Below are 25,492 nucleotides of genomic sequence, written 5' to 3' on the forward strand. Positions count from 1 at the left end.
CAAATTCTTGGTTTTCACGTGACGTCACAAATTTCCAATATTCATAATCAGGAGGCCCACAGAAATTTGGACTTCACCTGAAGGAAAAATTACCTAAAAAGATAACTCTTCACAATTTCATAGCTCAATAATCGTGCATTCTTTTGACAAAATAACAATTTAAATTTCCGAATTTTCATCCTACGTGATATTAGGAGGACGGCTTTGCTAGAGCTGTTGGTACTTCAGAATGACTCTTTCCGCAATTTTCAGCATTCTAAACAATGCAAGTATAAGGAAAAATATTTTTCTAAATGTTCAAAAGTTCACGAGAGAAAACGAACCTCTCTTCGGGCCAAAGTGGACTCCAGAAGTTTTTTTCCTACTTTCGGCCGCTATTTTGGTGTCCCTCAAAAGGGCACAAACCTGGCGTCTCGATATAAAGCTCTATAAATTTGTATGGAAAATTATGTCAATTTATTACTCTAGTACTGAAAACCGTACAGACCTAAGACTTGGACAAAGTCCATTTTCATTTATCGTCATTCATTGAATATAAAATAACTGTTCCTATTTAATCGGGTGTTGATTTATATGAATAAGACTCTGAGTACTCGCTTACGAGAGCTTTAAAACAAAGGAAAAGTTCAGTTGGGTAATCTCAAAAGTGTTCGCGGTCGCTTAAGGGAGCGGTTGCGAGAGCTTTTCATTACAAAGTTTAAGTCGTAGTTCAAACGGTGTTTCCCAAAGGTGGTCTTAACTAGAGCTGGTCGCTTACGAGAGTGGTCGCAAGGGGAGCTTCTACTGTATTTATAAATATGGGTACATTTAGCCTCAGTTAGTCTTACAATGGAAAGTTGAAAAAATAAGAAAGTTAAAATTAATTTAAATTAGTGAAAACGCACAATTTTTTTCCTACTTTTTGTAGCATGTAATCTAGTTAATGTTATTTTAAAAGCGCTATGTATTGAATTGTAAGTAGAGTCCTCTATTGTTAGTATTGTAAGTAACCAGTCAGCATTGCATTGTAAGTAGTATACTGTATTGTTTAGTGACGTATTTACCCCGTACTGTAAGTAATGTATGTAATGCGATTTTGCAAACAAATAAATAATAATAAAAATAATAAAAATTCTATCCCGCCAGTGACAACATCATTTCTATTTACAAATGTGTGATATCATTTTTGACCAATCAGCTCACAGAATTTTATCGCGCTGTAAAGCGCTTGTGGTTTTCTGTCGTTTGGCTGCCGTTTGGTCTTTTTTGAGGTTTTGAGTTGGTTTTTTCGCGGGTCGAAGTTAAGTTTATTCTAAAATGGAGACGAGCAGATTTGTCGAGATCAAAGATGAGGAACTGATCGAATTCGATGATGAAAAAGAAAAATCCGAATACAAAGAGGAAAACTGCGTACGACGTCGAGTTACTTAAGAGTTTCATTTAGACATCAGATCCTGGCTTATTGGGTTCAACATCTCATCATGAGCTTTTACCCCAAGTTCTGAACGACCTCTTCTCGAAGTTCATCTTTGGCGTTAGAAAAAAAGATGGCTCCGAGTACGAACCAACAAGTTTGAGAGGTTTTCTTTCAAGCATCCAGAGATATATGAAAAAAAAATACGGCTTTACAATATTTACTGACGCTGCGTTTAAAACTACAATGGTCTACCCTCAAAGCAAAACAAAAGGACATAAAAGCTAAGGGATTGGGAACAAGCCTAGGACATCGGATAGCCTAACAGACGAGGAAATTGAAAAACTTTGTGCTTCCAAATGCCTAGGGATTGAAAGCCCTCAAGCCGTTATAAACACTTTGTGGCTAATTCGACCATACATTTCGGCCTTCGCCGCTGCAAAGAACAGAAAGAGTTAGCCTGGGGAGATGTCAAACTCAAGCAAACGTCCGACGTAAAAGAGTATTTAAAATACTTGGTTGAAAGACAAACTAAAACTAGAACTAGCTCTGACCTTAGAGATATGCGAAATATTAAGCCTAGGATGTACTCAGCTCCCAATCTTCTAGCTGAGAGAGCTGCAGTTCGCGTTTACAAAATTTATGCAAACAAGCGCCCAGAAAGCATGAAAACGGATGACTCCCCATTTTACTTGGCGGTGAATAATCTCCAGCCTTCCAGCCTATCAATAAGAGCTTGGTTTAAACCACAACACATCGGGGTAAACAAGCTCAACAGTTTGCTAACAGACATTGTAAAGGAGGCTCGTCTTGGACTAGAAAACAAGCAATTGACTAACCATAGTGCTCGTAAGCACCCCACACAGAAGTTAAATGACAACGAAATACCTGCAACGCAAATCACAGATCACAGGACACTGGAATGTTAATTCCGTAAACAACTATTCATCCTTGTCGGACAAGCAAAAAGAAAAAACATCTTGTATTTTGTCGTTCAGAGGACAGAATACCAATCAAGAACCACGCGCCTCCACAAGTACAACCGAACTTGCTACGGAAGAACATCAGTGCATTTGTAGCCCTGAACGACTTCAGATGCCTCTAAAAGGGCTTGGATCATTAATAACCGGAACAATTGCTGGAGGAACATTCAACATAAATGTAAATTTGCAGCAGAATACTTCTCCTGGTAAACGTGAAAGCACATTTGAAAATATTAGTAGGAAATGGAAAGGTGTGAGGGTAGTTGAAAGCAGCGATAAAAGCCAGGAGTAAGCTTAATAGAGCAGTATGTTCAGATTTGCTGATTACTGTTAGCCGAGTTTCTAACCATGTTTAATATGACATTAGTTTATACCAGGGACCTAACTGTTATACATTTTCTATATATATAGATTTTATTTGTGGCCTTTTCACTTAAGTCTTGCTTTATATTGTAATAACTCGGTCTGGTATACGATTGATACAAATAAACAATTGACTTGTACTTATGTACTCAATTTCAAACCTTAGTTTTTGAAATAAAGAATAAAGCATTTTGTGTTGTTTTGGTGACGATTTTATATAATAAAAAGAAAGTTACATGGTCGCTTAATGCTACGAAATTTCTCTTCTCATGTTGAAAAACACTTCACTCGTTCGCTGCGCTCACTCGTGAAATACTTTTCAACACTCGAAGAGAAATTTCTTATCTCCGCGCGGCCATGTAATATCCCCTATTTAATAAGCAACATTATACGTCAAAACGATAGTAAATGTAAAAGTTACAATAATGCAATGATTTATATAATATTAAATGTGAATTAGGGAGAAACGAAGACTCGAAAAAAAAATCCGAGTCGCTAAAAAGAACAAGATAAAAACTTTATGTAAACAGTTAAAGCTAAGACAGACTAAAAAGGAAAGCGGTGAATAAGTTGGCTCGAAGTTCACGCTTAAAAATAAGAACAGAGTTGCAGAGTTTAAAGGAATTGTCCTAACTGTTCCAAAGACTTTACGGTATAACTCCTGATGCGACTACAAAATTTTCCATTGTTCAACTTTAGGACGGGTTTTCTCATGAATCAATAGGAATAAAACAAAACCCGACACTCTTTGTTAGCTATTATCTCCTTATTGATATTGTGCAGATGGTTTGGTTGTGCGCCTTTACGTGGGAATGGGTAATTCAGTTAAGTACACGTCGCTAATATTGAGTTTACAGGTCTCTGAGCGCTTATTTATCCAATAAAATGAAAAAAACCTGAATATTTTTGCAATCTTCAATTACATTGATATATAGTTTTCCGTGGTTTCATCGAAAGAAGCGCGCGTACGCAAAATTTCCGTAAAGACACCCGTGAAACCTATCAGTAACCTTAAGGTAATTTACCGTTATCGCATATGGGCAACGTGGAAATTTTTTTTTTGTTCATTGACAATGAAAAACTGAACAGAAATGTTATAGGAGCTGGCGTTTAATTTAATTTAGATATGACACCAGATTATGTAAATAGTGGACGAAAATCTGCTCAGCTGTAAGCCTGATGGCCGTTCACGCTTTCAAGCAATAATTTACGTTACCATTAACTCGTCTTACGTCCCTCTATGTAGAGAGTCAAAGGAGTCTATAACTGCATTGTATCGACAGGTATTAGTGTGCGCTTCACTGAAAAAATGAAATATCTCAGAATTCGTTTATATCCTTTTCAAAAAGACATTGCGACCTTGTCGATATCATTTACGTTACCGTAACGTAAATCACGCGAGTTTAAGATGTAAATTTTAAACTCAGTATTAAGCCACTCATAATAGCAATAGTTCAAACATTCGTCATCGTATGAAGTGTGTGATAAGTTAACATAAGTTACAAAAGACAATAAGGTATTCAATGCAAATTGGTTGTTCTGAGTTGCTGCCGTCACGCAGTCAAGATAAAAATTTAGGTTCTGTTGAAGGAAACCTGTTCTTTCTTCTTAACCACGACAAGCCCTATAAGCAAGAAGTCGTATTACACCTGATAAAAATTTGAAAAAGATACGCTTTCCTCTCATGTTATCGTCCTTTGAAACGACTGGTTTCTCTTGAGCACGTGCTTTAGAAACGTAACGTAAATGACAGCGTTGGTAACGTAAATGATATGTTGCGGTATGCAACAAAATTGGCTCTGTAACATAGAATTTTGCGTTGACATGAACTAAAGTTATCATGCAATTCATAGTTCAAAACACATTTTTTTTTTTTGTAGTTACAGAAAACGTACCCTAACACGATCTAAGTAAACTCACAACACTCAGTAGCTGAACATTGGGGAACGAATCCACTTCAAGTACGACTAAATCTGGCTCACTGGAGGGTAGAGGAAGTTAATGATGACGATGGAGAGACCTGCGTGAAATTCATGAAAAGGGGAAAAGGGTAAAGGGGGGTGCCCAACGAAACTTTATGTGGTCTGAAAGAGAGAATATCCAGTGGGTTAAGATGAAGAAATACTCTGTGTGATCGAGCCTCCATCAAAATCTAGCAAGACCCACTGGACCTTTCAACTATCTTTGGCAAATGATAAAACTTATAGAGGAAAGGGTCCAGTCATCAATCGTCTAGTTGACTTGATTTTTGATCGAAGCTTGTCATTTACGTTACCGTTCCTCGAGTACATTTAAAATAGATGGACAAATTTAAATAGTTTGTTTATTTTTTCAATAATGGTAAAGATCTTAACTCATGTGTCATGTTATTTCGTGGTTTCTGTTCATTTGATATGATCAACCTTAAAAAAAAAAGTAATGTACGTTACCACACTTGGTAATTTACGTTACCTTGTTTTCAAGGAAAATTTTAATTACTGCTATAAGAATTTTCGAACAGAATTAATAAAGTATGAAATTAAGGCACCTTATCCTTTTAGTTAAGGTTATTCTGCAAGGAGCCAAGTCCCGTTTTATCTTTTAATGTAAAAAAGCAGCAGACTTGATTTTCCTGGTTAAATTTTAAGACAATCATCTTTGAAAAATGCAATTTTTCTGGCATTTTTTTATTTATCAGCAGTGGCAAATAAGCTTAGTTTTCTTAACATGCTCCACTTATATATAAATATACAAGTGTAGTGTTCAAGTATAATTATGCACCATTATTGTCCAATTAGAATTAAGCTATTATAATTGTAATATATTGATAAGTAAGGTGCGAGATAACGGTCGAGTTGTTGTCATGTAATGTTCTGTGTGAGCGGGTAAATTAAAATACTGATCTGAGATGCTGGCGGCCCGTTTTCATTTGAGAACTTGTACCGGCGTTCGGAGATTATTTTTGGAGACCTTTCTGTGAAAGTGATTCTTCAACATTTCGGACCCCCTTTTAACCCCATTAACTTAGAGTGGCTGTTTAGGAGCTGTATGAATAATTACTAAAAGGTGCTTTTATTAAAAACACGGGAAGACTAAAGGATAAGTGATTTTGCAAAGGTTTCCTTCTTGTTTCCTTCAGTCCACTATCAATGTACAATACTGTATGAGAGAAACACAGAAAAAAGACGAATAAAGAAATACTTGACTGACGACGACTTTCTCTTTTTCTTTCCCTAATCGATTCCTAAAGGCAATTTACTCTGTAAACAGTTAAATATAGCCGTGAAAATAAGCTGGTAGGTTTTATTGTCTTTGTCACAAGAATAGTGTTTATAATTAATTAGTCGGTTTGTAGTTGAGTTGTCTCTAGAAAATTTGAAGTTCTTTTAATTCGCTTTGTTCCGGGACTGCCGTCTCGTTCAAAAACGAGCGTGTAATAATATCTAAAACGGGCAAAAAAATTAAATGCATATAAGTACACGATTTGCTTGAGAACTCTAATATGAAGTATTTGCAAAATCATTTTCCTTGTTGTCAACAAATACAGACTGCGAGGGAGTGACTCACTGAAACATTAATTTGTCATGTTGGTGCAATTTTCGCTCTCTCAATAAACTTTAAAAAGATGGTAACTACCTAACTGCACGCAAGTTAACTACAAAATAAACCGACTTTGGGACGAAACAAACAACCTGGGTCAGAAAATTTAGAAATGTTTCGCTTTCAAACTTTTTTGAAGATGAAACACTGATTCAGCAATATTGCACGGTTTAGGGTTAGGGTTAGAGTTAGGGTAAGAACCGGTTTTTTTTTATTTTTGGATTTTTGTTTATAACTGCAAAAAAAAAAAAGAACTTAAATGCTTAAACGAATTTTAAAGGACATCTCTCTGGCTTTCATTTTATTTTATTTTTTCTTCAGTCTGCTCTTGATTCTATTTACTGACAGATGGTTCGTAATTTCCTGAAGGAAGAAACAATAGTTTACTTTCGCGGCGCTTGCCCATTGACATATCAGGCAACAATTAAGTCTTCAACATGACATTCCTGTCTTGCTTAAAAAATATATGTTTTTTTCATAACTACTCGAGAAATAAACACTGGTTATAGTTTTTTTTTTTTACATTAAATTTGTAGCGGAGCCTTGCTTTCATTTTTAATTTTGTATTTCGCAGGGCAATTGGGTGTCAGCGACGTGCATGTTCAGCTTGTAGATTACCTTCTACCCAGCGTTGTTTAATTTTCGCGCCTTCTTTCTCTTGCTATGTACACTATACCGGATAGCTCTTGTGCCAGCACCAAAAACATATCGGGTAGGGCTTTCGTTCACAGACAGAAAACGCCGATTTTCAGATCTGTTCTGTTTTGTGCCGGAACAATGCTGCGCTGCTTCGGGTCTTCAAAAAGAGAATCGTCACTTTCAAAAACAGAGAATCAAACCGAAACAGGAGTCAAAAACGAGGAGCGAAGATTGGATTCTAGTGGAAAGGTGCATGCGACGGTTTTGGGCCACTTCTGTTCACACTGTACTAGCTGGAATATTTTCTCGCAAGGGCATGCTATCCAGCATAGTGTAGACTTGGTGTTTCGCAGTTTGGTGAGTAATAACCGTGTCAAAGAATGACAAGGCTTTAGTAAATAATATCCTCAAACATGTTTAATTATTCTCTTTTTTTTTGATAAAATGTTTTGTTGGTAAACACTTTGCACAAGCATCATCAAAGTTGTGTTGTTTTTGACTTTATTTCGCTCCTGAACACGAAAAACCTAACAGATCGGGGCCTTATAACAGCCGTTCTAACAGTTAAAGGGTACTGATTTCATAGCCTGATAAAATTAGCAATAATTAATCATCCGCTGTATTTCAGTTGCGTCTTAATTTCTCGCGTCATTAGCATGGGCACTTTTGATCAAAACATAGTGACTCACGAAGCTCGGTCGACAATAAATACAGCCTCATTTTCTCGTACGTAAAGGTAAAACAATCACTCATATTTTATCCCGTTATTTTACCCGTAGTCATGTTTTTTTTTTTTTTTTTGCGGAGTTTTTTATAACTTATCCTTCCCAGGAAAATAAACTACCGCTTCAAACGTAAACTTGTCCACTAATGCTGGCTTAATGATGTGCGTTTTTGTCAAACATTACGTGTCTTTCCTTGTGCTCGATTTCATATATATGGTGAAGGGAAACGCCGCATTACGAGGCTAAGCGGCCGACAAGGCCGGAGCTTAACGTGGTTGCATGAAGCAACTAGCAGCATTGTTACTCACTCCCTGTATGGGATGCTTAGCCATTGCAGGGTTACACCAAGCTGTATGTTGCTGGACCCTGAGTGTTGGTCCCACCAGGATTCAAACCCTCGACCTCCCCCGCAGCTGTCCGATGCTTTACCAACTGAGCTAACCAGGCAGTGGCAAAGTTTTTCTCCACATCGTTAATTGAAACAACGTCAAACTATGTTGTTGTTATTGTTGCTGTATTGTTATTAAGAAAAGTGCAAAGTTCAGACCTCTTCCTCACACCAACTCCACTCTTTTGACAAATGCATTCTCTCTAACAGGAACAGTTGCCATGGCTACGCTGCCAGTCAAGTTATCCTTCCAAGAGGACGAAACGCCAAAGTGGTGCGTGACGGGTGACCTTGAACAAAAATTGGTTCGGATAAACACGGAACCCTTGTCATCATGGCACTGCTCCCTGGATTACAACAAAATGGATAAGACTTGTGTTGGACTACTTAGGGCTGCTAATAGTTCCTTAGCGACATTTGATTTACAGTATGGTTCAACTGAAGGGACCACGTTCGATAACTGGCATTACCCAGTGAGCTGTACTCGTGGAAAGTATTTCCCTTCATACTGATTCTTTGTATAGCAATCAGGTTGAACTTCATAGGCGGATTCCTTACTAACCACCTATCCTCCATATACCTGTTATCTTCTAATGTGTGCAATTTTCGTGTTATCACGATTTCTGAAGATTTCCAGAGATTACCTGACCGATTCAGAAGTTGTCCGACGGGAGTTGACAATGTAAGGAGGATTTCCGAATCAAAGATATCTCTAAAAAAAGCTCGCCGTTGTGGGGCTCTCTGAACAAGACTGTAGATAAATAGATAGCGGATTTATTTACCCTCGGCCATAGCATGATTTGAATGACCATTGTATTTATTTGAACCGGACTGTAAATATTGCCCGAAAAATATGTATGTATGTTACATCTTAACCAGCTCTGAATTGTGCCGTAAACGCTGGTAAGAAACAGGCCCCCAGCCACCTCGTTTCTCTCTCATTTCGATAGGATACTATGTTTGCATTAATTTAAAATATCAGAAAAACGGTCGACTTTTAAACGTGTATGGCTGCAAACAAAAGAGCTGTCCACTCGGTCGTTCAGCTGTTCATCTGGTTTCGCGAGTTCGTTCACTCGGTTTTTCATTTGTTCGTTTCCGCCTGCGAGCGCTCGGTGGACCGTTTGATCGTCAACTCGGTCATTCGACTATCCGTTCGTGTGCGTTTCTGCTTTGTTCAGTTGCCTCCGTTTGCCCAGTTCTCCTTGCTATCCATGGGGGCGAATATGTTATAAACAATTAAATTTAATCAATTAAAAGCTGTATTATCTTAGCTGTCATGCTATAGAGAATATATGCTATAGTTTGCCACGATCAAAGAAAAATTCACTTCGCCGAGATTTGAACCCACGACCTCTGCATTAGATCACCAGGGCCCAGTTGTTCAAAGCCTGATTAAGCTAATCCTGGGTTAAAGCGAACTTTGATTCCATCAAGTTTAATTACCAGTCAATAAAGATTCTTCGAAAAGAATTTTGTTCCTCAATTTGAATTAGACTTGTCATTACCTTTAGCTTGCAATTAGGCTTCAAAATCACCTTTAAAAGCGGGATGAAAACCTTGATTAGCTTTCAACCGTAGATTAGCGATAATCGGCTATCGAACAACCCGACCCTGTGCTCTAACCAACTGAGCTACGAGGTGAGCTGGGAGCTGCTCGTTGAAATTAAACTGAATAAGTTTGATAATGTTGCCTGTTTCTTTTTCTTCTGCTATATTTGTCTCCGATCTCAGAAGCCAATCTCCTTCCGATAAAAAAAAACCCTGCTGAATATAATCCCATGGACTGGTAGGGTTAGATGGCTGTTTAAGACAGTTGTCTTAATGTTTTAAGGCCAATGCATTTTTATTCAAAACTAACTTCAACGAGAAGTCTCCCGGAAATAAGTCGCGAGGCTTGTTACACGATATTTTATTGTCTTCCAAATTTCCTGCCTAGTTCTCCCCCCATCTTAACTGCGCAGGAACAAACGTGCCACGTATTTTTGCTGTCAAACTTGGTTAAGTTGACACGACGAACTACAAAATAATCTTTCAGCAGCAAAGACATTTATTAATGTCGTCATAAAATTACACAAGAGAACAGCAATATACATAGCGGATAAACTGATTGTCGGCTATTACATGGGTCGTGGTTCGTGCATTCTGAACAATTGATTGTTTTGAAAGAATCTTGAAAGCCTATTTTGTTATTGCATGAAAACGTTCTGGACTTTTTGAAGGAGCTTTGAAAGCCTTGGCAAGTTACGGTTCTTAATTAGGAGAAGACCCCCACAAAACAGCTTTCCGTCCAAAACCAATCTCCAATTGTCTGAATTTTATTTGACATCAGTGGCACGAACCATCATGCCATTTAATATCCGAACAACAACATGTCATTAACTATTCTCACTGTCTAAATAACCACGACACTAGCTTGTGCAGAACACCCGTCCGGCATGTTTGTAATGCGTCGGTGTTTTAGAGGCAATGCCACAAGTGTCTCTTGGGACTTCATCTGCCTATTTAAGAAATCTATTCCTGCTCTTTGGTCCTTCTCGCAAAGTTACGCTATTCTGGGATTTCAGATTGTTTTTTACCCACCCACCTCCCCTTCGGCCACGCGTCCTACCTTTCCTTTCTCTGTCTTACGACCCTCTTTCTGAAAATCTCGCCTCCCATATCTTAATTCAGCAAAGGCTGCTTTGCAGTGAGTGAGTGGTTGTAATAACAGTGAAACTGGTTTACTAGTCACTAAAAACACTTGTGTATAATCTACGTTATTTATGTCTGAATTTCGTGTGGCTAAAGTCACACGAACCATCAAGCCAATAATAATATTCCACCTACAAATATGTTCTCAAACAAGCTTAAGTTTTAAAAAACTTTTAAAAGCTTGAACATGCAGTCGGTATACATATATGTAATCTACGTTATATACACTGTGTCGTCTTGCAGACATTGTGCCACCCATTTGAAAAAGAAGTACGCACAGTTTGCAACAGGGCAACACTTAACTCGATCTAATGAATGTTTGCCTAGCATGCATCTCAAATGTTCAAGGAAGTTTTTGTTTTTTGTTTTTTGGTATCAGTTAATGTAAACTTTAGGTTGTTCTCCTTTATAAAGGACTCTACATAAAACATGCAAATTAACAGCCTACCATGGAAATCACTACGAATAGAGGTAATGTATTACCTAAAGAGAAACTTAATGTTCTTTTACCGTTTATGTACTTTTTTCTTCATTTGCAGTTATGGTTTGATATGATATATATGTATTTTTCAAGTCAACTTATTCAACTAAATATACTTTGAAGTGACATGCATGCAACTGAACTAAAAACCTTTGTACATGTGGCATACAAGTGGGCTGGTGGGAGAAGCGAAACCGCTTCTGAACTTTCACTGTAAAACGTTAATGTTGTGTGGACTAGTAAAATTCTTCAATCTTCAATCTTTCCGAATTCCTCGCCCACATATAACTGAATGTTGAAACATTATTACACCGGGAAGTTCTCTTAGATGAACTCCCCCCTTCCTTCGCCCCTTCCACTGCCACGAGCCTAAAAAAAAACTGCAGTAAAACCCCTACGATTTACTAAAGACTTGCGTTACTTTCCTCCTAATAACATGAATGCATAAGGTAGACTCCCATCATCTCAATCCTCTTGTTATCTAAATGGATGCTGTTTACATTTCTAATTTACTTTCAGCTATACCAAACTCCCCCATTCTAAAGAAATTCCTTTGAGTGTTCGAGATAGTGGGAGTCCACTGTAGCTAATAAGCCCTCAAACATGCAGCACCTAGCGTTAAAGAGATTTGATAAATTTACCAGTGTTATTCTAATGTTTTGTTCTTTGTCTAAGGTTGCGATTTGGTTACCAAATGAAATCATTCAAGACTGATAAATGTCTGATGACAGATCCTTGATATTTTACTTAACTCGTACATCCTATGCCGAGGCGTAACCTTGATTCTGTCAATAATGTGGTCCTAACTTTCACTGTGGTTGTCACTCAGTATGAATGAGTGGAATCAAACTAAAATTCATAAAGATTTTAAGAGTTCACACTAGCTTTTGAGTCTGTGGGTGGGTGCAACCAACCTTAAACTTATGGCGGTTTAAGTTCACACTTTTCAAGTTGCGAGTATTACATTAACAAAATCTCGTGAATCAAAAATTAATTCCGGTTTGAACAAAATTCGACCTTGCGCTAACAAGTCAGTGTTGTGAATTGGTTTATTGAGAAGTGAATAACCGACTTACTTGTATACAAATTTGATGATAGCTTTCACAGAGAAAACCTCTCTCTATCTTTCGATCACGACAATTGTGTAATTGTGTAAAAAACGATCCCTAAGCGTCTCTCTAGCAAATTCGTGCCCCACTTCTAATCATATCAATCAACAATCTCTCATTGCGCAACATACGAATGTACAATTTCCGGCACAAGATTGAAAAAAGAATTTTCTGACAAACGATATAGTCTTATTTGGAGGGAAATTCATATCTCGTCTCAGTAACAGCATGTTAATACAAATTAACAATTCCTATGCTGGTCACCACTGGGGCTTAAAGGCTCAATGCCGAGAAAATGGCGATTTTTCTTGTCTGAACAACTTTGTGATAATGCCGTAAAACGTTTAAAGGCGTCATGCCGAGAAAATGGCGACTTTTCTTGTCTGAGCAATTTAGTGATAATGCCGTAATACGTTTAAGAGGGCAGTGATACTTTTGAAAGGGGTTTAGGCAAGATAGAATACCTGTCAGTCATCTGGGGTGAAGTGGTAACTCCCAGCCAGGATTGTTCGCAGGTCTGTTACTCCACTTGGTACAGGGTAGAAATCGCCAAGGTATGCACGTGAATATTTGTTTCTGTTCGCCTGATCAGCAATGAGGATGTCGCCTCCCTTATATGTTATGTTATCGCCTTACTGAGAAAAGTACTTTATTTCTAACCCCTTTCACTTTCAAGTTCATCCCCTATCCTTAGTTACAAATTCCTTAATTATCATCACTTTCTTAAACCAGTTGTAAGGAGCTAACTCAGGGCTGATAACACTACCACGTGACATAAGTTCCTTTTATAATCCGTAAGGGAAGCGGAGGCTAGCAATCGACGATAGATAACTCGAGATTGACAAAATTTCACAAACCCTCCCCATCTCCTCTCCCCCTCCCCCCGTTGAGAAAAAACATCAATTAAAGTTAAAACAAAAACAAAGAAACAAAAAACTAAAATAACACAAGTAATGCCTATCCACAGAAAAAAACCTCTTTTAAAATAATTTTATGCACACTGAAGGTCAGTACTACACAGGATAGGAATGGTTAATGCTATTAAATTATATGTGAGTAAAATGTTCTCGTTATGACGTAGCAATGTGCTACCTTAGTTCTAGGAAAGGGATTTTTGTGTCTCAGCTTACAGCCTTTCATTATAGAAACATAACAATTCATTTTTTGTAAGCTGTAAGCTGTAAGCTTACAGCTTAGGCTTACAGCTTACAGCTTACAGCTTAGGCTGTAAGCCTGTAAGCTGGGGCTTATACCCCAACGCCAGTTTGTATTTTTTAAGTTGTTTCGTAGAAAGTTTCTACTTCATCCGGTTGGAAGTTAAAAGTTCCCGCCAGGAATGTTTGTGCGAAGGTGCTTCCCCAGCTGTACCCACTGGGTGCTGCATAGGTATAACCAAGCTGTGGGTATGAATTTGCATTTGATGAGGCGTAGTCAGATATGTAAATATCATGACCAAACCCGAAAGTAGGTCCTTTATAAGAGCAGCTGTATGTGGATTGCCTGTGAGGACTATCTTGTCCTGTTTGATTCAGTTTCACCGGCGCCCATCCCGGCTTGTTTACCAATGAAAACAGGAAAGCTTTCGAATCATATCGATAACCACAACTGGAAACTAACAAGAAAATAAAGAAATTAAAAAACAAACAAACTGACACATACTTCTGATGATTACCGCATGGGATAAAGGTAAAGTCACACTTCAGGCCTAAGTGGCCCACACAGCGGGTCGGAGATTAACCTGATCACCTTAGTATGAAACAACTAGGAGTACTACTCCAACCCACCTACATCCCCTCCCCCCTGAGTAGCAAAGTCTTTTGCCAATGCGGAGTTAAAGCTACTCTCTGACAAAACTACGCGACAATATAGAGATCAGCTTAGCCTCGAACCACTGACCCTTTGATCTACCGATTATAAATCCAACCCGCTTACCATTTCCAGTTGTTACAAAGAATCACCCAGTACCTCTAGTTAACGAAAAAGCTTGCAAACACAGACGCGCGTCATTGCTCACAACTGGTGATTTGGTTAGGGATTGATTCAAGGCTAACAACAAGGTGGTCGCTAATCGCTGGACCAGTCTGACATATTTTTTCGGGTTTGCATTTCTTTCCCTAGAATAAATATACAAAATCCGTAGCGCGTTTGCACAAGTAAACCCTTTGATAATTGTAAACGTTGGTGGACGGGGAAGGGAGAATTAAAACAATGCAACCATCTAAAGACCTTTGTTCAAGATTGTACATACTCCTTTGGTTTAATGAACTCAGACCAGTTTAATGAGAAAATTGTAAAGTTTAATTATCACTAGAGAAGCAAAAAAGAGTCAAGATTTAGCCATAATGACTGATACACCTCAAGGTTGCATTGCATAGGGGCACTATGGGCCCGTTTCTTAGTACTTTTGGATATGGAAAAACGACAAAAAATTGTCTTTTAGAAATTTAACACATATTCATCGGATTTACGAGAAAAAGTAGTAGCAATAGTTGTTCTAATATGAGAAGCAAACAATGAAATACAGAAGTGTTTTTCTTTAATTCAACTGATCAGTGGGTTAAGTAAATATTCAGTGAGTTTCACTCTAAAATCCTGACACATAAAGGGTCAATTATTGAAAGACAGTTTAGACGGTGTTTACCAAAAACCACGTTCTAAACCATTTTCAATTTTGCCAACAGCGTATCTAAACATTGTCTGCTGCTGACACTAACAAGAAGGCTCGCATGCCAGAAAAGAAAACTATTTATCTACTTAAAATACCACTTATAAACAGATTTGGAGGAACAGTGATTGTCTTAACCCTTTCACCGCTAAAGGCGACTTATGTCGCCGTTTTAGAGGCTACCACTTTCAACATTGGCCACGTTCTCAAATCCAGAAATCTGGTTATTATGATCTACTAATAGTGTTAATTAGTAAGTGTTTTAGGCTTTAAGAGCAAATAAACTGAGTTTATCTTCCGTTTCCCGTTCCATATCAACATTTATTTTCAAGCAAAACCAAAAATGCCCGTTTTCTGCGGCATCGACAAAGCTGAAAAACACACATCTTTGCTTCCAATTTTTTAATTCAAAATCTCATTTTAAAACCAAAATTCCTTCATGACAGCAGACCTTAATCTTATGACTAAGCATTTATCTCCAATTTTGCCTCTCACGCGTACAGCTGTTCGAACATCAGCCATTTGATTCGAGCCACTTTTCAAAGCCCGTAATTTCCCCTTTGCCGTCCGAGTTGCATTCTGGGTAATTTCGATATAACGACGAAATGGAGGTCCCGCCATCTTAATTCAGTAGTTTCGAGTGTCGAGCCACCCGGTCCTACTGGCAAAATATCGCACACATCGTTTTCTTTGCAAGTCAAATCTCCCCCAAATTGCCTAGGTAGGTCCGAGAATCCACCCACAGAACGGCCAGAGAGACAACTTCACTCGTGAGCCACCATGACTCGATACGAACACTTTTGGCGTCCCAGTCGCTCTGAAATCATCTCTCACCTCTGGATTCTTTCAGAGGATTGCCTCTACTCTCCATTCCAGCTTTATGATGCCAGCCTGGGAGCTTCTACAGTGGAAAATGACCCGAAAGTACACTTATAAACCGACAACTTACCGATTAGGATGTGTTTGTCCCGGGGGGGGGGGGGGGGGACTCCCACATGGAACAGACGGGGATGCTCGTCGGAAATTTTGAATTTAACCCCTAAAGGAGACCATCTGGGCATGGCTCAAGGTTTTTGTGACCCTTAAAGGAGACCAATCTGGGCGTGGCTTAAGCAAATTTTGACCCCTAATGCGGTAAACAAAACAAGTGAAGGGGTAAACAAAACAAGTTAAAAAGAAAATTTGACTTCTGTTTCTCTTCGCGTAATTCTGTGTTTCTTCACGGAACCCAAGACGAGACCTTGGCGGCTTAAAATATTGGCGCTTTGCCTGGAACACCCTAAGCGAGACCAACATTCAAAATTTACACCCCTAAGAGAGACGACGAGCATCCCCGTCTGTTTCATATAGGAGTACCCCCCCCCCCCCCCCGGGGTGTTTGTGCTCGCGAGCAAAACAACAACGGTTCAAATAGCGCATCTGATATAAACTTAAATATATATTCGTGTGTGTCATGTGCTTATTCTTTTTGTTGGTTGGTTTTCGAATTTAAGACCGCTCAATTAAGCTTCAAACAGAAGGTCTTAGTATCTAAATTAAGGGACCGACTATTTAAACGAAGTTTAAAACGTGCTTGGCAAAGCCGTAGTCTAAATACCTCCGCTTTTCCCAAGATTCCGGTTATTTAAACGAACTTTAGTCGTGGATTTAGATAAAGCTTACCGGTGGTTTTTGGAGTAGTCGTCAAAGCCTGATTTTGTCTTTAACAACGTCTAACTTAACCTCTGTTTGAACAATCGGCCTAAGAGGTCTAACACGGATGGAGTAAAATACTTTCACCTGTTACATCTGATTTATTCTCTCTGATTTACGATTTATTTTCTCTCTACTTTACGACGCAACCCGATAATTAGCTTTGAGATATTCTAATCCAAAAATAGGGTTAACTGACAGTTAAGGCTTAAGCCGGCGACACACTTGGCGATTTTATACGCCGATCGCCACGATCAGCGAAAATCGCCAGGTGTGCCTGGTGCAGCGATTGCGATTTTCGCTGATCGCCGCGATCGGCGTATAAAATCGCCGATATCTGGCATTTCAGATGTCTGCGATCAAATTCGCCGGTATTCGCCAAGTGTGCCCTTTCCCGCGATTTTCTAAGGTCATTACTGCGAATCGCCAGTAAAGCCAACCCATCAGGTTGGGCGATTTTATCACATGACTTTTCAAAACTGCCACATCGCCGCGATCGGCGAAAAAAATCACCAAGTGTATCCGCATTAAATCGCTTGCGGTTTTCTCTGGCGATGAAATTCCCCGCCATCAGCGTATAAAATCGTCAGGTGTGTCGCTGGCTTAAAAATGATGCTTTGAAGAGTTACCGTATTAATTTTTAACGTCGGTGATCTTAATCTTGATTAAAAATATAGATTATGATGGAGTCCATTTCTCAATTATATACTTCAAGTAAAGTTCGTGCTATTTATCGAGTAAACGTCAACTCCAATACAAGTAAAACTCTTTTGGATTTATAATCACTCCAAATAAGGTAAGGACACCACCAGGAGTTAACTCCACTTCACAGCCTTATTCTAACCCCTGGAAAACTACTGCGCATTTAAAATACTAACTTGATATAAAGTAAGGTAAATAAAGTCACTTACCAGTCCATGAGACATTGGCGTATCCTCCAAATATATACTGGCCGACCTTTATTATCGTCACAGTAGGACCCTTGTTATCGCACCCGGAGTGAAAGGTAGATGCAGCCCAACCATCAACGGACGCGCGCCAACATTGCTTCCAGGCAGATGAGTTGCTTTGCGCAACGGGCTTTAGCCAGGTGTTTAATGCTGTCAGGTATTTGTTGTTCTTTCTTAGGATGACTGAACCTGCTAAAACAGCTAAAACAAAATAGTATACATTATGTAGAGCGACGATGCACTAATCACATAAGTAAAGATGTGTAATGGTGTTTGAAAAGAGTTCCCGGAAAATTCGTGTTAAAACTTTAATTTGAGCTTTTGGCGTAGTTCATATTGTCTGACAGTTGCCAACTATAATTAAAGACGATATGAAAGGAGAGAAAGCCACCTAATATTTTCAACATAACCCGCCTACCAATCTAGTTAACATAGAAATTCGGTATGAATTGTTTCTTTCTAGCTGGTTCTTAACCTTCTCACATGTGCACACAGGGCGAGCCGTCTATCGAAAATTAGTATAAAGCTACTAGGGTTCTATCACGAATGCTGCTCTCTTATTTACTACGCTACTCACTATCTATCCTGTTGCAGACAGTGAGTAGCCTATGAGTGTGCAGTTGTCAACAAAATGACAGCGGCTTCGTCTCGTTTTCGAAGAGTCTGTGAAAAGGATTTTCGGATAATTATTTGTCGGGGCGATTCTAGAGAAGACAAAAATTGCAACGAGCTATGGAGTGGACATTTTTCACGGTAAAGAAGGAGTAGAAAGAAGAGACTGAACGATTTTATTCTTCATTGACACTTTTAAAACTCGGCAATTATATAATTTTGAAAACATTCAAACATGCGTTCCACTGACACATTTCTTAGATGACTTGGTTTCCAAAGGGCACCTTTACTTCAGTATACCTCTTTAATAGTCACTTTACAGTAGAAAAAACTAGGCTTCTCGTCTCAGTTTCGAGCGAATGAATGGTTATCTTTTAACACTTTGTCAGGCATTCACCTATATCTGAGATGATGTGAAAAGGATGATAAAAAAGATTTAACGAAATACCTCAAGTACCTGTGGGCCCATCCCCAACGACAGCAACTCCAACAACATTAAAGAATCATTACGTGTGATAGCAGTACCTAAAAGTTACATTTAAGGTTGAGCCGTAATGCATTAGCTGCAGCACTTGGGGAGACAGTGAAAAGTAATGCCAAGCCCTATCTCATATTTGCTGAGGGAGTTTTTGTAATTAGCACCTGATATTTTTAGCAGTCGTTTGACCGTCTGGAAATGACTTGAAAGGTTGCGGAGATGTGTTTTGACTAGTAAAATTAGGTAAAGTAATTTTTGGAAAAAGGCGTTTTAGATACAACTGTACAGGCCCGCAAATGATCCCGGCCCGCAAATGATCCCCGGACCGGAAATTGAACCGCAAATGATCCCCGGACGGAAATTATCCCCATATTGGACCGCAAATGATCCCCGATCACCTCACCATAAATATAGAACGGAATGGACTCAAATTTGGACAGTGGATTTAAACTTTAGAGAATTCCTTTTTTTTTTTTTAATAACACCACTCGTTATATTTAAGCTATCTGCATGCAAATTTCTCAACTTTAAAAATTATAATATAGCAACACAGTACAACAGAACAATTTACCTATAAACTGTAACATACATACAATGCCTAAAATGTGCACGATTTGTACAAAACTCTTCCAAATTTAATAAAGAGCGGGTCAGTTAAGATTTTCGCAAGTTTTATTTTATTTCATTTTTCTTTTTCGAAAAAGAAAGGAGAATCGGTCAATGCGCTTCAGATGGCAGTCAAATCTCACCCACTATCGTCGCCTTTGTTCTTAATCGGATCTTAGTCTTAAGCATAACGTTTAAGCCTCGGTCGTCCAATACGTTATCGTGTAATATGTTGATTTTGTCTTTCGTTTACGTTTTGCTGCTAGTTGGACTCCCAGTCTTTTTTTTTTTTTTTTTTTACATACAAAACACACTGTCGTCGGCATATCGTTTACGGGAGTGCTGTTGCTAGTTTAAAATCACATTTTCGGTGCAATACGAGTCTCACCCATCCCATTGTAAAAAGTTCACAGCAATCAACATTCACTCACTACATGCAGTCGATTATTTCCGGTTCAGTCAAAAACCTTCGAACAATTCTCGGTTTTCACTGTCACGCCATTGAAAAAAAAAATCGAAACCATTCCATGAATGAAGTTAAGAAATTGACATGGTATAGAGGATAAATAAATAAGGCATCGGTCCAAGTGTCAGGTCTGTGCGGCATTCCGTACTCGAGTTATTTGACAAAATGTTCCAGATAGGAAAAAACATCTGGACTTCACTTTTGCCAGAAAAGAGGTTTGTTTGCCCTTGTGAATTTTCGAATGTCTAGGTTAATATTTCTCCTCAAACTTAAATTGTTAAGAATGCTGAAAATCACCCGAAGAGTCATTATTAAGATACGGAAAAGCTCTGTCACGGCCGTCCTCCTGATGTCACGCACGATGGAAACTCGGAAATTGAAACTGGTCTATTTTCAAAAGGAAGCACGACATCGAGCTAAGAAATTGTGAACATACATATTTTTAGGTAATCTTTCCTTGAATGAAGGTAAAAAGTTTGTAGGCCACCCAGTTTTGAATTCTAGAATTTGGTGACGTCACGTGAAAACCAAGAATTGAAAAATCTGGAGTAAATAAAAGTTATCGTCGATGTACAGCGAGTATTAAACAAAGGAAAGCAAAGGCAACATGTCCGATTGCTCGTCCTTTACTGGCGATACATCCGAGATAAGAACGGCAGAGTTCAAAATCTCCCTCTGAAGAAATTTCTATTAAATATATCAGAGTTAGCCGGCTCACGAAGCAAAGGCGACGCACCCAATTACTTATTGTTCTCAGGCGACACACCTGATAGCCTGCAAACGTAGACGTATTTCCGGACGTCGAAAAAATTCCGGCGGAGAAAATCTTGACAGCCGGAAACACGTCTACGTTCGCAGGCTACACCCCTGAGAGAACAACTAGCATGTATGTTCCAGTTTATATAAAGTAAATTGTTCTGTTGCACTGAGCTGCTACATTATAATTTTTAAAGTTTTGAAATGTATATGCATGTAGCTTAATATAACGACTGGTGTTATTAAGGAAAAAAAAAACGAAGTGTATAAAATTTAAATCCACTGTCCAGATTCGAGTCCATTCCATTCAATATTTATGGTGAGGTGATTGCGGTCCAATCTGGGGATCATTTCCCGTCCGGGGATCATTTGCAGTTCAATTTGGAGATCATTTCCGGTCCGGGGATCATTTGCGGGCCTGTACAGAACCTGTGTAAGTCAAATCTTTTAAAATGAACAATTCACAACGTACCGAGTCCCATCATATTTGAGGTTTCTCAGTGTACAATTTCCTTGGTTTCTGACCATAGCCATCGTGAAAATTTTAGAAACTATTTGACGTGAAATATTAGAAACCATCAAACCGCGCTACATAGAAAACGTTATTGGTCTCGTAGAGGACCTTCTTTAATACTCAGTCATAATATTAACCTTGCGCTGTATAGGAAATCATAGGATATCTGATACAGTAGAACCCCGGTAACTCGAACTCGGATAACGCGAACTCCCCCGCGCGCGCTAAGTCGAATCGCTTGGATTTGACCCAACTTTTAAGTCATTTTTACTCTGTTAACTCGAACTCGGATAACTCGAAAACCCCGGTGACTTGAACTAAATTTCGTTTCCCTTGATCAAAAATTTATCCCGATAACTTGAATTTCTGGTTCTTATAACTCGCAACGGATGCCCATTGAGATATCGCATTAGCTTTTCTTATCGTGTGGCCTAAGCAATAAGAACTTTACGGATAATAGAACGACACCGACGCAAAAGGGAACATAAATTGAGTGTATTAATTTCATTGTCGTAAGAATGCATAATCGTCACAGTTGTAAAATAAAGTCGTGAAATAAGTTTAATTTGCACTGTATTGTATACCAAAGTGCTGAAAATCAATAGACTATTAACTATTAACCTGGAAAATTGAATATTTTAATCGACCCTGATAACTCGAAACCGCGCTAATTCGAACAGCTTTTCGTTTCTCTTCAGAGTTCGAGTTTCCTAGGTTCTACTGTACATGCAAACGATTAAAATATCTCAGACAACAAACAACCGAGGAATGCTATCCAGTCAGCCGCATTGTGTAGACGAGGGTATATATTTGTAAAAGGCCGGTAGGTTAAGAAGCCAAAAGCTTGAGACTTAACTTGTGCAGTTTTTCACATCCCAAATGTATGCTGTCATGCATGTGCAATTGCACCATCCGTTGGTGTCGTTAAAAACAGCATTTGCAATGCAGTTGTTTTTTCTCTCTTCGCTCAATTTTAAATGTTAAGTAAGTCTCTGCGCTTCTAAACCTAATATAAAAAAGCATGAATCGAAAAGACTCTTCACTCATCCAAACGAAACAGGTGCAGGCCTTGAATCAAAAAATATATACCGGATTGACACTTAAAAATGCAGATTGTAATATATCAATTGTAACATCTGTTAATTTTAAGACATACAGAATTCAAAAGTACTTGCTCTGAGGTTTTTTGATGGCAAAAACCTCACTTTTTGTCTAGGGAAAAGTTTAGAGAGAAAGATTTCTCGGTTTGTCTTGGTTAGGCACAACTCCTTTCCAAGGTTGAAAGGTTGAAAGGTTGAAATAATCTGTTGTTTATTCTAACAGCAGTTAGTATCCTAAAAGTAATGGACTAATTTTGTGGCCTTGCTTTTTTTTATTTTTTTTTTAGTAAATTTCAACCTTAAAAGGTACCAAAAGAAAACTAGCAGGATTCGTCCAATGTTTTACCTCACATATAGATTTTTAAATAAAGCAATGACATAGATCTCTCACAGTTCTTTTACTCATAAAGTTAACCCTCTGGGTGCAAAAAGCCAATCTCAATAAAAGATAAAAGTACCCACCGGGGGTTATTTATTTATTTATTTATTTATTTATTTGTTTTTTTCGGAAATATCCGTTTTTACGTCTGCGATCTTTAACTTTTATTTATATATCTAGAAATTTTTATTTTCCAGGTTTGAATACTCGCAACACTCAACTCTGGCGTAACTCGCAACTCGCGACTCGCGACTTGGAACTCTCAACTCGCAACTCTACAACTCGCAAATTACCCAGTCTCTTTCTGAACCTAGTACAATTTTTTATTCTTGCACCTGAACTGTTGGAGAACCTGGTACTGGATCAAGTTAAAAAAATCAAAGTTCCTTTGCAAGATTTCATTATAAATAACTCACTCTTCAGGTTTGTACGTGGAAAGCTGAAGTTAAAGCTGTGTCTTACAACGACACGAGTTCTGTTATTCAAGGGTTTCTTTCATATTCATTGTTACCTGAAATTGACTGAAAATTTGCTTTAAATTTTTTCATACCTGTCTCACATCTTTTCCCGACAAAGCCAGGTGGACAGCTGCAGATAAATCCATTTATTTTATCCTCGCACGTCCCATTATTGAGACAGGGGCTGCTGTCACACTCGTTGAGTTCTGCCGAAAAAATGTCATGGATTTATTGTTTACATGTTGCGTTTTCATAACTTAATTAGTTAGTTAGTAATATTAGTTAGCTGGATTAACTGTGCTCAAGTACTCAAGTGGACTATAAAACCAATCTTAAATAAGTCTAGTCAGTCAAAAGGTTAGTCAGTCAGCAAAGGCGATTTAGTCTGTTAAGAAATTGGTTTGTCTTTCAGATAAACAACGTGTTGGTTCCAGAGATAGTCATTTAGGTGTTCAGTTAAAAAGTTAAATAAGGATCTGTTATTATATATTTATAAATTACCGTAACGTTCAATCACTTTCCTAGCTGTTTAGTGTCATGTAACAACTATCTCCAGATTTACGGAGCACCGTAGATCTTTTGTATGATATTTTCTACGCATTCGTTTTAACAATAATTTGTTGATTATGACAATAGACTATAGTAAAGATCAGCACTTGTGAATGTTAACCCGAAAGCTTACATTAGCTGTATCATTCTTTCCTCCCCGATGTATCTCCTGGCGTCACGAGTGTCGTCACATGTGAGCCGTACTGGCTACCATTACTAATTAAGAACTACATCGAATTAGAAAATCTTGCTTATTACTTTTAAGGCAACACATGGCATTGCACCCGACTACATGTATATGTACATGTACATGTACATGTATACTCGTGTATGTACGAGTTTGCCTGTGTCATTACTGAATAATACATCATTCTCTTTTGTTCACCAGGCTTAAAATCTACATCATATTTCCTTTCATTGCGCATATGCCACTCATTGACATTCCAATCCTAGCAGTATGTAGGATGTTTGTCCCATGAACCTAGTTTAATGGCCTTAATTAGCTCCCACGAGTCTCCTGTAGCTCAGTGGTAGAGCATCCGAACTAGTAATCGGAAGGTCTTGGGTTCGACGCCTGATAGGAGCACTCGGTATTTCTTTTTGCGAGTTTGCCTGTGTCATTGCCGAATAATATATCATTCTCATGTATAAACTTATTAGACGTAAAACACCCACTTGATATGAACTCTAGTGTGATCATAGGATTAGGTTGGTAGTTCCGTCAGCATTTAAAGATTATGAAGCTTATGTCTCCTTGTTCGCTTTCACGTACGTTTAAGTAAACTCTTATGGCCTGAGATTAAAGCCTCAAGTAAAGAACATAGTTCCAACCAACAAACAAACCAACAATCAAACAAATTATGCAATCTTTACCTGAACAGTTGTGTCCGTCTCCTGTGAATCCAGCTTTGCACGTGTAATTGAATCCTCCTTTGGTGTTGTTACACATGGTATCATTACTGCAGTTGTGTGTTAGGCAACCAGCGTATCTTTTACAGAGCGTCTTTAACTTCCATGCATTGTACACTTGAAGGATAGAGGGAAATGGGAGGGGATGGAGATGAAAAGGGCGGAGGGGGGGGGGGGGGGGCAAGGCGAGAAGTCCGTCGAAGTGTCAAACTACAGGGGTGGAGTAGCTTAACGGTTCTCTTGGTGGTGATAGAGGTAAAATAACGGCAGAATAGTTCAGCTAATGACTCAGTATTAGCGCATTAGTGTTGTGGATCACTTCACTGAATTTCATCTTAGACGACAAATAATACGCATAAGCTTAGAAACATTGTAGAGGTAACTCTTATCTTTATTTCATACCTTCACACGTTTACAATGTCCCGTTTAATAATATATCTGAAATACATAAAATACCCAACACCAAATGAAAAAGATCAATGATTTTGGTTATGATAATTATACCGGAAACATGATCTAATTATCCCGTTGCTTCACTGTGACTAACAGAAAAAAAATCCCTATGTTTTCAATTACTTCAATTAAAACCTTAATGGAAAATTAAATTCACTTCAAGAATTGTTCCCAGTGATTACTTTATACAACAGAATGTCACTAGATGATTACATGTTCAAACGTCTTAAGACTGATACACCCGACTATAACTCAGTTCAGATTACTTTCAAGCAAATTTCTATAAACCCTGATACATTGATGAATTGTTTTATACTAGTTGATTACGTTCTTTTCGGTAGGGAGAATCTGCACCCAATCAAAATTTCAATTTGCCTGGCTCTACTAGTTAGTTTATCGTAAAATCATTTAAAGATCATTTTATTTTTTAATCAACAGAATTGTACTGATGCCATGATAAACAGTAATCAAATAAACAAAACTGACATTAAGTTGTAATCATAAATCATGTTGCCCAATAGTTATAAGATATAAAGTTATCTGAAATATAA

The 25,492-nt window shown here is 38.3% G+C and overlaps 1 protein-coding gene across 1 annotated transcript in view; it reads right to left on the minus strand.

Annotated features, from left to right (window-relative positions):
* Positions 1–13,586: 13,586 nt before the first annotated feature.
* The window catches only part of LOC146456991 (uncharacterized), an 86,149-nt gene continuing 74,243 nt past the window's right edge, over positions 13,587–25,492 (minus strand). Inside the window, exon 15 of the mRNA XM_085092472.1 lies at positions 13,587–13,966. Coding sequence (XP_084948598.1) covers positions 13,629–13,966 — 338 coding nt within the window. The 3' untranslated portion in view covers positions 13,587–13,628. The remainder of the gene's footprint in view (positions 13,967–25,492) is intronic.

Source organism: Pavona decussata, unplaced genomic scaffold (assembly GCF_977016875.1).
Source record: "Pavona decussata unplaced genomic scaffold, jaPavDecu1.1 SCAFFOLD_250, whole genome shotgun sequence".
In the NCBI taxonomy this organism is placed as follows: domain Eukaryota; kingdom Metazoa; phylum Cnidaria; class Anthozoa; order Scleractinia; family Agariciidae; genus Pavona; species Pavona decussata.